Raw genomic sequence first — 14,124 nt, forward strand, 5'->3', positions numbered from 1 at the left:
ATTTGGATCACGTGGTCACTTAGATGATTAGAGGGATGTCTATCTAAGTGGGAGTTCTTAAGTAATATGATTAATTGAACTTAAATTTATCATGAACTTAGTCCTGGTAGTATTAGCATATCTATATTGTAGATCAATAGCTCGCGTTTAGCTCCCCTGTTTTAATTTTTATATGTTCCTAGAGAAAACTAAGTTGAAAGATGTTAGTAGCAATGATGCGGATTGGATCCGTGATCTGAGGTTTATCCTCATTGCTGCACAGAAGAATTATGTCCTGATGCACCGCTAGGTGACAGCCCTATTGCAGGAGCAGATGCAAATGTTATGAACGTTTTGACAAAAGCTCGATATGATGACTACTTGATAGTTAAGTGCACCGTGCTTTACGGCTTAGAACCAGGACTTCAAAAATGTTTTGAAATCCACGGAGCATATAAGATGTTCCAAGAGTTGAAATTGGTATTTCATACCCATGCCCGTGTCGAGAGGTATGAGACCTCTGACAGTACTTTGCCTACAAGATGGAGGAGAATAGCTCAACCAGTGAGCATGTGCTCAGATTGTCTGGGTACTACAATTGCTTGAATCAAGTGGGAGTTAATCTTCCAGATAAGATAGTAATTGACAGAATTCTCTAGTCACTATCACCAAGTTATTAGAACTTCGTGATGAACTATAATATGCAAGGGATGACAAAAGTAATTCCCGAGCTCTTCGCGATGCTGAAATCGACGAAGGTAGAAATCAAGAAAGAGCATCAAGTGTTGATGGTTAACAAGACCACTAGTTTCAAGTAAAGGGACAAAGGGAAGAAAGGGGAACTTTAAGAAGAACGGCAAGCAGTTGGTGCTCAATTGAAAAAGCCCAAGTCTAGACCTAAGCCTGAAACTGAGTGCTTCTACTGCAAAGGGACTGGTCACTGGAAGCGGAACTGCCCCAAGTATTTGGTGGATCAGAATGATGGCAAAGTGAACAAAGCTATATTCGATATACATGTTATTAATGTGTACTTTACTAGTGTTTATAGCAACCCCTCGGTATTTGATACTGGTTCAGTTGCTAAGAGTAGTAACTCGAATCGGGAGTTGCAGAATGAACAGAGACTAGTTAAGGGTGAAGTGATGATGTGTATTGGAAGTGGTTCCAAGATTGATATGATCATCATTGCACACTCCCTATACTTTCGGGATTAGTGTTGAACCTAAAATAAATGTTATTTAGTGTTTGTGTTGAGCATGAATATGATTGGATCATGTTTATTGCAATACGATTATTCATGTAAGATTAGAGAATAATTGTTGTTCTGTTTACATGAATAAAACCTTCTATGGTCATACACCCAATGAAAATGGTTTGTTGGATCTCGATCATGGTGATACACATTTTCAAAATACTGAAGCCAAAAGATGCAAAGTTAATAATGATAGTGCAACTTATTTGTGGCACTGCCGTTTAGGTCATATTGGTGTAAAGCGCATGAAGAAACTCCATACTGATGGACTTTTGGAATCACTTGATTATGAATCACTTGATGCTTGCGAACCATGCCTCATGGGCAAGATGACTAAGACTCCGTTCTCCGGAACAATGGAGCGAGCAACTGACTTATTGGAAATAATACATACTGATGTATGCGGTCCGATGAGTGTTAAGGCTCACGGCAAGTATCGTTATTTTCTGACCTTCACAAATGATTTGAGCAGATATGGGTATATCTACTTGATGAAACACAAGTCTGAAACATTTGAAAAGTTCAAAGAATTTCAGAGTGAAGTGGAGAATCATCGTAACAAGAAAATAAAAGTTTCTACGATATGATCGCAGAGGTAAAATATTTGATTTACGAGTTTGGCCTTCAGTTAAAACAATGTGAAATAGTTTCACTACTCACGCTACCTGGAACACCACAGTGTAATGGTGTGTCCGAACATCATAACCGTACTTTATTAGATATAGTGCAATCTATGATGTCTCTTACCGATCTACCACTATCGTTTTGGGGTTATGCATTAGAGACAGCTACATTCACGTTAAATAGGGCACCATCGAAATCCGTTGAGACGACGCCTTATGAACTATGGTTTGGCAAGAAACCAAAGTTGTCATTTCTTAAAGTTTGGGGCTGCGATGCTTATGTGAAAAAGCTTCAACCTGATAAGCTCGAACCCAAATCGGAGAAATGTGTCTTCATAGGATAGCCAAAGGAGACTGTTGGGTACACCTTCTATCACAGATCCGAAGGCAAGACACTCGTTGCTAAGAATGGATCCTTTCTAGAGAAGGAGTTTCTCTCGAAAGAAGTGAGTGGGAGGAAAGTAGAACTTGATGAGGTAACCGTACCTGCTCCCTTATTGGAAAGTAGTTCATCACAGAAACCGGTTCCTGTGACGTCTATACCAATTAGTGAGGAAGTTAATGATGATGGAACTTCAGATCAAGTTGTTACTGAACCTCGTAGGTCAACCAGAGTAAGATCCGCACCAGAGTGGTACGGTAATCATGTTCTGGAGGTCATGTTACTTGACCATGACGAACCTACGAACTATGAGGAAGCGATGATGAGCCCAAATTCCGCGAAATGGCTTGAGGCCATGAAATCTGAGATGAGATCCATGTATGAGAACAAAGTATGGACTTTGATTGACTTGCCCAATGATCGGCGAGCCATTGAGATTAAATGGATCTTCAAGAGGAAGACGAACGCTGATAGTAGTGTTACTATCTACAAAGCTAGAATTGTCGCAAAAGGTTTTCGACAAGTTCAAGGTGTTGACTATGATGAGAGTTTCTCACTCGTATCTATGCTTAAGTCTGTCCGAATCATGTTAGCAATTGCCGCATTTTATGAAATCTGGCAAATGGATAAACAAAACTGCATTCCTTAATGGATTTATTAAATAAAAGTTGTATACGATGCAACTAGAAGGTTTTGTCAATCCTAAAGGTGCTAACAAAATATGCAAAGCTCCAGCGATCCATCTATGGACTGGTGCAAACCATCTCGGAGTTGGAATATACGCTTTGATAAAATGATCAAAGCATATAGTTTTATACAGACTTGCGGTGAAGCATGTATTTAAAAGAAAGTGAGTGGGAGCACTACAGCATTTCTGATAAGTATATATGAATGACATATTGTTAATCGGAAATGATGTAGAATTTTCTGGAAAGCATAAAGAGTGTTTGAATAAGAGTTTTTCAATGAAGGACTTTGGTGAAGCTGCTTACATATTGAGCATCAAGATCTATAGAGATAGATCAAGAAGCTTGATAAGATTTTTCAATGAGTACGTACCTTGACAAGATTTTGAAGTAGTTCAAAATGGAACAGTCAAAGAAAGAGTTCTTGCCTGTGTTACAAGGTGTGAAATTGAGTAAGACTTAAAGCCCGACCACGGCAGAAGATAGAAAGAGATTGAAAGTCATTCCCTGTGCCTCAGCCATAGGTTCTATAAAGTATGCCATGATGTGTACCAGATCTATTGTATACCCTACACTGATCTTGGCAAGGGAGTACAATAATGATCTAGGAGTAGATCACTGGACAGCGGACAAAATTATCCTTAGTGGAATAAGGATATGTTTCTCGATTATGGAGGTCACAAAAAGGTTCGTCGTAAAGGGTTACGTCGATGCAAATTTTGACACTGATCCAGATGACTCTAAGTCTCAATCTAGATACATATTGAAAGTGGGAGCAACTGGCTAGAGTAGCTCCGTGCAGAGCATTGATTACATAGAAATTTGCAAAATACATACGGATCTGAATGTGGCAGACCCGTTGACTAAACCTCTCTCACAAGCAAAACATGATCACACCTTAGTACTCTTTGGGTGTTAATCACATAGCAATGTGAACTAGATTATTGACTCTAGTAAACCCTTTGGGTGTTGGTCACATGACGATGTGAACTATGGGTGTTAATCACATGGTGATGTGAGCTATTGGTATTAAATCACATGGTGATGTGAACTAGATTATTGACTCTAGTGCAAGTGGGAGACTGAAGGAAATATGCCCTAGAGGCAATAATAAAGTTATTATTTATTTCCTTAAATCATGATAAATGTTTATTATTCATGCTAGAATTGTATTAACCGGAAACATAATACATGTGTGAATACATAGACAAACAGAGTGTCACTAGTATGCCTCTACTTGACTAGCTCGTTGATCAAAGATGGTTATGTTTCCTAGCCATTGACATGAGTTGCCATTTGATTAACGGGAACACATCATTAGGAGAATGATGTGATTGACTTGACCCATTCCGTTAGCTTAGCACTCGATCGTTTAGTATGTTGCTATTGCTTTCTTCATGACTTATACATGTTCCTATGACTATGAGATTATGCAACTCCCGTTTACCGGAGGAACACTTTGTGTGCTACCAAACCTCACAACGTAACTGGGTGATTATAAAGGTGCTCTACAGGTGTCTCCGAAGGTACTTGTTGGGTTGGCATATTTCGAGATTAGGATTTGTCACTCTGATTGTCGGAGAGGTATCTCTGGGCCCACTCGGTAATGCACATCACTTAAGCCTTGCAAGCATTGCAACTAATGAGTTAGTTGTGGGATGATGTATTACGGAACGAGTAAAGAGACTTGCCGGTAACGAGATTGAACTAGGTATTGAGATACCGACGAGCGAATCTCGGGCAAGTAACATACCGATGACAAAGGGAACAACGTATGTTGTTATGCGGTTTGACCGATAAAGATCTTCGTAGAATATGTGGGAGCCAATATGAGCATCCAGGTTCCCCTATTGGTTATTGACCGGAGACGTGTCTCGGTCATGTCTACATAGTTCTCGAACCCGTAGGGTCCGCACGCTTAAAGTTTCGATGACGGTTATATTATGAGTTTATGAGTTTTGATGTACCGAAGGTTGTTCGGAGTCCCGGATGTGATCACGAACATGACGAGGAGTCTCGAAATGGTCGAGACATGAAGATTGATATATTGGAAGCCTATATTTGGATATCGGAAGTGTTCCGGGTGAAATCGGGATTTTACCGGAGTACCGGAGGGGTTACCGGAACCCCCCGGGGGTTTAATGGGCCATAGTGGGCCTTAGTGGAGAAGAGGAGGGGTGGCCAGGGCAAGTCGCGCGCCCCGTCCCCCTCTAGTCCGAATTGGACAAGGAGGGGGGGCGCCCCCCCTTTCCTTCTTCTCCTCTTCCTCCTTCGCCCCTTCTCCTAATCCAACAAGGAAGGGAGCGAGTCCTACTCCCGGTGGGAGTAGGACTCCTCCTGGCACGCCTCCTCCTGGCCGGCCGCACCTCCCCCCCTTGCTCCTTTATATACGGGGGCAGGGGCACCCTAGAGACACAACAATTGATCTGTTGATCTTTTAGCCGTGTGCGGTGCCCCCCTCCACCATAGTTCACCTCGATAATACTGTAGCGGTGCTTAGGCGAAGCCCTGCATCGGTAGAACATCATCGTCGTCACCACGCCGTCGTGCTGATGAAATTCTCCCTCAACACTCGGCTGGATCGGAGTTCGAGGGACGTCATCGGGCTGAACGTGTGCTGAACTCGGAGGTGCCGTGCGTTCGGTACTTGATCGGTCGGATCGTGAAGACGTACGACTACATCAACCGCGTTGTGCTAACGCTTCCGCTTTCGGTCTACGAGGGTACATGGACAACACTCTCCCCTCTCGTTGCTATGCATCACCATGATCTTGCGTGTGCGTAGGAATTTTTTTGAAATTACTACGTTCCCCAACAATAGGCGCTCCACTGGTGGTTTTGCTATATTTGTTGGACCTAACCTTGTATCTTGGAGCTCGAAGAAGCAACCCACAGTCTCGAGATCAAGCACCGAGGCAGAGTATAAGGCATTGGCCAATGACGCGGCTCAAGCCATTTGGATAGACTCAGTTCTCACAGAACTTGGAGTCCCACGGCAGCGCACTCCTGACGGGAATCCAGTGTTTCATGCTCGGACCAAACACATTGAGATTGATTTCCACTTTGTGATAGAACGAGTAGCTGCTTGTGAACTGGAAGTCAGGTTTATTTCTACAGATGATCAGTTAGCGGATGTATTTACTAAACCCGCTACTAGACAGATGCTAGACCGTTTTAGAACCAATCTGAATCTTGTATGTAGTTCAGATTGAGGGGGCATGTAAAGTAGGGTCTAGTATATTGTCCTTGTACATGTATTTATATACATATGTAATTGTAATTGTGATCATCTATATATTGAGACTTGAGGCTGGATGTCAACCACCCACGCAAAACCCTAAACCCTGTGTTTCAACTGTGCATGACGCACGTCGCCGCGTTATCAAGATTGGACGTGGTCAGCACTGGCTCCACCGTTGCGCCGCGAGTCGCTTCTACTTTCTTCCGCACCTCTGCCACGAGCACTTTGAGCTTCTCCACCTCTTGCTCTTGGTCCATTTGAAGGCTAGCCTAAGAGCTGCTTCTCCAAGGCGGACCCTCCTGGTTAAAAAGATCCATTTTTTCTGCCGCTTTCAAGCATACATCCTTAAGCTGCGGTGCCAAAGGGCGAGTTTCTTCGCCAGCAAGTTTCAGAGTATCCTCGCTCAGTTCATCTGTTGGGGCTGCCTTGCCATTGAGGATCTTTGACAGTCCCTCAAGAAGGGACATCAACCTCTGTATTTCGGTCGGAGCTGATCCCTTGTTCTAAGCAGCCCAGGAAGATGTGATCTTGCCGATCGCCTCCAGCACGCGATCTTTGGCAAGCGGCTTCGCCAGTAGATGCTTCTGGATCTCTTGCAAGTCGAAGCGTATAATCGTTGCGTTCAGCCTTGAGTCGAAACCATCCATCGGGAGGTGAAGGATTCGCCTCTCCGGTGCTTTGACGATCCGTCAAGGCATGAAGCTTTGGACTATCCTCTATAAGCGTCCTGAACATAACTCTCCAGCATGATTCTAAGCTTTTTCCCGCGAGGGGAAAGGAAGCCCTCGCCATCATCTATTGAATTGAACTCAAACTGATCCTTACACATGGCTGCGATCCTGCTGCTTTTACTGAAAGAGATCCAGTGCATTCCCTGGCAACTAGTTGGGTCGACGGTTACTTTGTTTCAGAAAAGTAAATTTGGGCACGGCCAGCTTGTCCAATGCATTTTGCTAGAGCTAGTTTCCTCGATAACTGCTTATGTGTATGTTGTAGTGTACGCGTTTGATGAATTGTGTGAGCCAAATATAAATATGGGGGTTTAAGTTTTAGGGGATCTGCTAGCTCAAGAAAACTTTAATACCTCAAAACATTTGTGTTTTTGAGATAGGGAGAAGGTTTGAGGGATTAAGTTCAGCCATCTGGTGAGTTGCGCTTATTGCGGCCCAGTGCTGTGGCTACAATGCCATCTTGTTAAATCTGCATTCCTTCCTTCCTATATGCTGCTATTGCCTTGTCAGTTCTCTCTATTTTCTTCTCTTCTATTGAGTTCAAGACTTGTGTGTATATGCAGAAACATGTACGAGTGCCATCAGGTTCAGGACAAGAAAGTACGGTCCTTGCCAACCAACCTGAGAGCGAGTCGACAACAGGCATCCATTGTCATGCAACATCCCAACTGAAAGTTGAAGTCCCTCTTCAATATAATCACCTTGCAGCATCAGTACGCGAGCATCCTTAAACAACGAATTAGGCTTTTCTTCGCATATTTCTTCAATGTCCATTATTTGTTAAATTGGTAGCTGCAGAAGCAATATAAGACGTTTCTGTCAGTCATACACTATCGTTACTGAGGAGCATCGGCTAAAAAAAACTAGTTAACGAAGCACACCGAAAGTACAATGCTAACCCTGATGGCCTGGTAAACATATTGTAGAGCATAGGCTTCAGGACATGGAAAATACACAGGAGCTCTCATGTGCTCCGCACCCCTATACGAAAAATATTCATAAAAAATTCCCAGAAAATCAAAAAATCCAAAATTTCGGGATGTCAAACCTGGTTTCCCAATCTACTTCCGTGTGAATTTCGTGAAAAAATACCAAAAAACGTATCAGTGGCGAAGGAATTACTGCCCGGAAAAAATGTACCCAAACAATGTTTTGCTATACATAAAAAAAATTGTCTTTTTTGTCGCGAATACGTTTCCTGGTATTTTTTCATCAAATTTCAGACGGAAGTACATCGGGTACCCACGTTTGATATCCCCAAATCCCAATTTTTTTTTCAAATTTCTCGGTATTTTTTTCTGGTATTGTACGTATAGGGGTGCGGAGCACACGAGAGCTCTAAATCCTCATCCTTTAGGACACCCCCTTTTCTAGCCACTTATTTTTGCATCGCGATTCGTGCAGGTACTTTTATCTTTTTTGTTTCTCCCATATAAAACAGCATATGAACTTCAAATTTGGCAGCTCAACAAAACATTCTTACTAGAATGTGGGTGAGAATGTGGGAAAAAAATTCGAAATTTTTCGTGCATAATAAATATTACTAAAAAGTACATTTTTCATTTAAAAAAATCTCATTTTGTATATTTATGTTGGAGCAACACGGTGGCCTTCACACACCATGAACTACTCAATATTAATCGTTGAAGGACTTAAGGCGGCCAGAAAGCGGGTCAATCATGCGGTTGACGACTCTGAAAAGTGAACATCCACTGTTATCTGTTGTACATTGGGTGGGAAGTAGCCGACTGCGATTGAGCCGAAAAGTTGGACCGAGTTTCATCCGGCCTGTTTCTGAGCAATTACAAGTTTCACACACACACTCACACACAAAAAGGAGAAACTTCTTTTTCTTCTGTGATGGAATGGAGTTGTACCCTCTACAGGTGGACTGGGGGATTCTAAAAATAAAGTGGACCGGGTGAGTGGTGCCCAAGAATATCTTGAAAAGATATCATGATCACTACTCGCTCCATTCCTAAATATAAGTTTTTGTAATTGGTAGGACTAGGGTCCCTACAGGCTCTACTCCTTAGGTTATAAGGGCAGAACAGCGGAGGTTCAGGGCGAGGACGCGAGCTCCGGCGTTGGCGCCGTCGCGAGGAAGGAGGATGGCGGCGGCGGCTAGGGTTAGAGGCGGCTAGGGTTCCGGCTCCTCTGGGAGCCGGGCAATAGAGATAATATTCTTCTTATTGCTTAATTCCAAAAGAGTCTTACAGCCTATATTTATAACCTAGATAACTTGCATAAGAATTAACCTAAGATAACTTGCATAAAAATTAACCTAAGATAACTTGTGGGCCAAGCCCCTAACTACTGCCCTGTGGGCCTAGCTAAACCGGCCATAACATATCTCCCCACCTGCACAAACAGCTCGTCCTCGAGCTGTAAGGTGGGGAAGCGCTTGCTGAACTGCTCGAGATGATCAACCAGCGTCAAACACCTTCGCGACAACTGGGGCGGCAAGGTCGGCGGCGATGGCGTCCTCCGGAATGTAGTCTGCAACCTCCAGGTAGAAGAGTCGCGGGCAGGCGTGGCCGAGCGTGTAGGGCTCGTCGCAGTTGAAGCACAACCCTTGGTGGCGACGCTCGAGTAGCTCGGCCGAGGTGAGCCGGTGGAACGGGCGCGCCGCGGTCGCGGCGAGGGGTGCCGCTGAAGCCTGAACAGGCCGACCCGGAGCGGGATCTGGCCAGGGTAGCGACCCAGTGTCCCGGGACGGTGACTCCTGCTGGACGGCCACCGCGCGGCGCTCGAACGCGCGGGCATAGTACATGGCCGTCTGGATATCCTGGGGTCCCTGAAGCTCCACGTCCACGCGGATGTGATCCGGAAGTCCACCGACAAAGAGGTCGGCCCGCTGCTGCGCCGTCACGCCCGACGCGTGGCATGCCAGGGCCTGGAAACGGTCGGCGAAGTCCTGAACCGTGGAGGTGAAGGGAAGGCGGCCTAGCTCCGCCAGGCGGCTCCCGCGGATCGGGGGCCCAAAACGAAGGAGGCAGAGCTCGCGGAAGCGCTCCCAAGGGGGCATGCCGCCCTCGTCCTGCTCGAGGGCGTAGTACCAGGTCTGGGCTGCACCGCGGAGGTGGTAGGATGCTAGCCAAGTGCGCTCCGACGCGAGTGTGCGCTGTCCACGGAAAAACTGCTCGCACTGGTTGAGCCAGTTAAGCGGGTCCTCCGTGCCGTCGTAAGTGGCGAAGTCGATCTTGGCGAACCGTGGTGGCGTCTGGGTCGGCGCGCCATGGCCGACCGGCTCGGCGGTGCATTGCAGTGATGATGACGGCGCCCGGTCAACGGTGGAGAGACCGTCATAGGCCCCCGCGGAGCCGGACGAGGCCCCAGACTGCAGCGTGGGTACCGGTGGGTCCCCGGCCTCCGTGTAGACTGGCGGTGCCGATGTCCCGGTGAGACAGGCAGGAATCGGAGAAGGCGACGGTGGAAACCGCACCTACTGGATCGGGAGCCCGCCTGGAGTGGCCTGACTCAGGCCGGCGCTGGGTGGCGGTGATGGCGTGTGGGCTGGCGCAGCCGGCGCGGACGGAACCGGCGCGGGCCAGACCGGCCACGGGGCTGGGGCGGGCGCAGCAGCCGCGGCCGTGTGGGCCGGCACAGCCGGCGCGGACGGAACCGGCGCGGGCCAGGGCGGCCACGGGGCTGGGGCGGGCGCGGCAGCCGTGGGCAGCGCCGCGGGCGCTGGCGCGGGCCACTGCGGCCAGGCCGGCGCTGGAGCGGACGGCGGCGGTAGCGTCGGGTAGCCTCCGGCGAGGGCCGCGGGCACCGCGTACCACGGAAGAGCCGGCGGTCCGGAGGGCACGGGCGGCGGAAGCGGCGGTGACGGCCCGTACGAGCTGGCCAGGTAAAGCCGGATGCCCTGGACCGCGACGACCAGGTCGTTGAGGACACCGGCCATGGCCTCCGGGGAGTATTGGGCCGGCAGAGTCGATGGAGCTGGTGGCGTAGTGCTGACGGGGGGCGGCAGCAGGCCGGTGGACGCGTCGGAGATGAGATCCAGCGGCGCCGACGGAAGGGCCAGCGGCCCCGTGGCGATCGGAGATGACGCGGCGGCGGCGGTGGTGGTAAGGGGCAGCGACGGCGATGGTGGTGATGACATGGTCGAAACCCAGGTATCTGATACCAAATTGGTAGGACTAGGGTTCCTACCGGCTCTACTCCTTAGGTTATAAGGGCAGAACAGCGGAGGTTGAGGGCGAGGACGCGAGCTCCGGCGCGTTGGCGCCGTCGCGAGGAAGGAGGATGGCGGCGGCGGCTAGGGTTAGAGGCGGCTAGGGTTCCGGCTCCTCTGAGAGCCGGGCAATAGAGATAATATTCTTCTTATTGCTTAATTCCAAAAGAGTCTTACAACCTATATTTATAACCTAGATAACTTGCATAAGAATTAACCTAAGATAACTTGCATAAGAATTAACCTAAGATAACTTGTGGGCCAAGCCCCTAACTACTGCCCTGTGGGCCTAGCTAAACCGGCCATAACAGTAAATATTTCATTATGAGCCACATACGGATGTATATAGATGCATTTTAAGTGTAGATACACTCATTTTGCTCTGTATGTAGTCTATAGTGAAATTTCTACAAAGACTTATATTTAGGAACAGAGGGAGTACATTTTATTCTCAATTAATAAATATTGTGATGCTCATAATGTCACCATATCATAAAAATGCTATGGCCATTTGTTTTGTAGCATTAATACTCCCAACGTCTCATTCTTGTTGGAGGTGATGAACCAACAACTTTCGGTGGTGACCTATAGGCCATGAAATTTCAAGGAAGTTTCATTGGTGCTATCCTATATGTCAAGAGATTTCCAGGAAGTTTCGTTCACAGGGTCAAACCTTAGCCTTCTGAAGTCATCTCTGGTATATGTGAAATAGTGCTCAGGAAAGGACAAGAAGAACAATAAATAAGATATCCAACTTCCTATGAATTTCTCCCAATTGATGATGAAATGGTCTTCCAATGATACATATCCCAAGTAGTCATGGACCGGCCGGCTATATATACATGCCAATGCCTATGAGCCTGGAAAATGTTCCATTTGAAACCACAGCCTATATCAAGCTACATAGATTGCATTCTCTCTCTTTTTTGATGTGGGCGATGGTGATGATGGATCAAAACGTCCTAACTTCTCTCCTGATGTTGATCTTGGGGCCATTGATCATAGATGTCATCCTGGTAAGCAAAAAGATCTGGAGCTTCTTGCACACACTTACAAAATACCTAGCGCATGATGACACCCTCGTCGTCGACTCTGTGGTGCTTGATGATAGCCCCGCATCGCCGGCGAAAGTAACTGGCGGTGGAGGATTAACATCTCGTGAGATAGAATTTGTCACGGCGAGGCTAGGTCTTACCGGCTGGAGGTACCAAGGGTGTGAAGGAATTAGTGTCGTAGATGAGTTGTTGGACGGTAAGCAAGCGAGCAAGGGTGAGCTGGAGGAGGCCTTCTGTGTTTTCGACCGTGATGAGGACGGGTTCATATGCGCCGGTGGGTTGTGGAACGTGATGAGGAGGCTTGGGTTGAAAGAAGGGGCCATGTATGAGGACTGTGTGAGGATGATCCGCCCCTTCGATGAGGATGGAGATGGTAAGATTAGCTTCATAGAGTTTAGAAAGATGATGGAGAATGCCGTTTAGTTAAATAGAATGTTTTTGTTTGTGTAAAATAAGCCGTTATAAACAGTTGTATGAACAATGTGTGTCAGTATGCAACTTTTTGGCATTTAATTAAGGTTTTGACCTCACTATTTGTTCGCACTATTTTGGGCCAAACAATTTGGCAAATATGTAAAGTATCAAACATTGCATCTCGCTACCAAACAGCTCATACATAAAGTAGGAAAACGCCAACGTTTTACTCTCTAAAGTTTCGAGTTTGTCTCGATAGCCTTTGGTTTTGTCCATTTACCCCTCCAAGTGTATGGGATGCTATGTAAAAAAACACTGTCAGAACTAGTGCCGTAGATTGATGTGATCTGGCATTGATAATTTGCAGGGTAAATCTAATGAAGCAAAAGGGTAGTTTATGTTGTGAATAAAGAAGTAAACTGCGGATTAAAAACATAGAAGAGAATTTGGATTCCAATTCCTGTTCTTTGGCACATGGTGCATGATGTGCGAATGTGCATGAGTATATGCGGCGCTTACAAACCAAGAAAAGGACATGCATTTGCTTACCTGCATGTTGCCGCCCCCCTATGTCAGTCCAACAAGAAATGGAAAAGAGAAATTATAGGTCACTATCTAAGAGCACGAAAGGTAACAGTTATGCCAAACGTGTCAATTCATTATATGGAAAAGCTTTGCTCTACATGCATCGACTGTATAGAAATTAATAGAAGGAAATGAAGTTATGGATACTTCAGTAGGACATGAATCGACCTTTTGGCCTGAAAATTAAGAAATTTCTACCTGGTAATTATTATGTACTGCCATCCCATAACCTGTGATTTCACAACATATTTGATGAAGGTGATTAAACTCAAACTCACGGTCAATCGTCTTACTAGGACGAAAGAAACATGTGTCAAACGATATTTGAAGTAAAATGTGCCATCAGAGCATCTTCAATAAATCCCCTTTCCCTGACTAAAAACTGGCATAGAGGGAGTTGGGCCAAAAAACCTGCTCCAACATATCCCATAAACGAGAAAAAAAAAAATCAGAGGACCACTTATAATCAACCCAAGCTCGCCTCTATCTAGGGGAAATGGGTCATCCATAACTTTCCCCTCATACTGGCAGGAGGCAACAGCTGAACCACGTCCACCTCCACGCCCGTGGGCGAGCCGCGGCCCAGCAGACGACCCAAATCTTTATTGGTGGCAGTCCACCGCCTTGCCCCACCTCCCGGCCGCACCGCCTCAACTCTCTGTAGCCCCGCCATCGCAGCATCTCGCCCCACTGCCACGTAATCCTAGCCGCCTCGCCAGGCCGCCTCTACACGCTGACCCGACCACCTCTCCCAACTATACTTCCCGAGCTCACTGGACCTTCCCCGACCAGCCGCACCGCCTCAACTCTCTGTAGCCCCGCCATCGCAGCATCTCGCCCCACTGCCACGTAATCCTAGCCGCCTCGCCAGGCCGCCTCTACACACTGACCCGACCACCTCTCCCAACTATACTTCCCGAGCTCACTGGACCTTCCCCGACCAGCCACCACTTCCTCTAGTTTGCATCGCCTTTGGATCCGCAATGTGTTCAATGA

At 46.8% G+C, this 14,124-nt stretch overlaps 1 protein-coding gene across 1 annotated transcript; it reads left to right on the forward strand.

Annotated features, from left to right (window-relative positions):
* The first annotated feature begins 11,964 nt into the window (after nucleotides 1-11,964).
* On the forward strand, nucleotides 11,965-13,679 carry LOC109769029 (calmodulin-like protein 3). Its single transcript, XM_020327770.4, has one exon. It carries the CDS (start codon nucleotides 12,004-12,006, stop codon nucleotides 12,550-12,552), a length of 549 nt encoding a protein of 182 aa, XP_020183359.1. The 5' UTR covers nucleotides 11,965-12,003; the 3' UTR covers nucleotides 12,553-13,679.
* Nucleotides 13,680-14,124: the final 445 nt, after the last annotated feature.

The sequence above is a fragment of the Aegilops tauschii genome, chromosome 1 (genome assembly GCF_002575655.3).
Source record: "Aegilops tauschii subsp. strangulata cultivar AL8/78 chromosome 1, Aet v6.0, whole genome shotgun sequence".
Lineage (NCBI taxonomy): Eukaryota > Viridiplantae > Streptophyta > Magnoliopsida > Poales > Poaceae > Aegilops > Aegilops tauschii.

Excerpts from the sequence above, each read along its gene's own strand:
- LOC109769029 (XM_020327770.4), top strand. The coding sequence starts at position 12,004 with ATGTGGGCGATGGTGATGATGGATCAAAACGTCCTAACTTCTCTCCTG.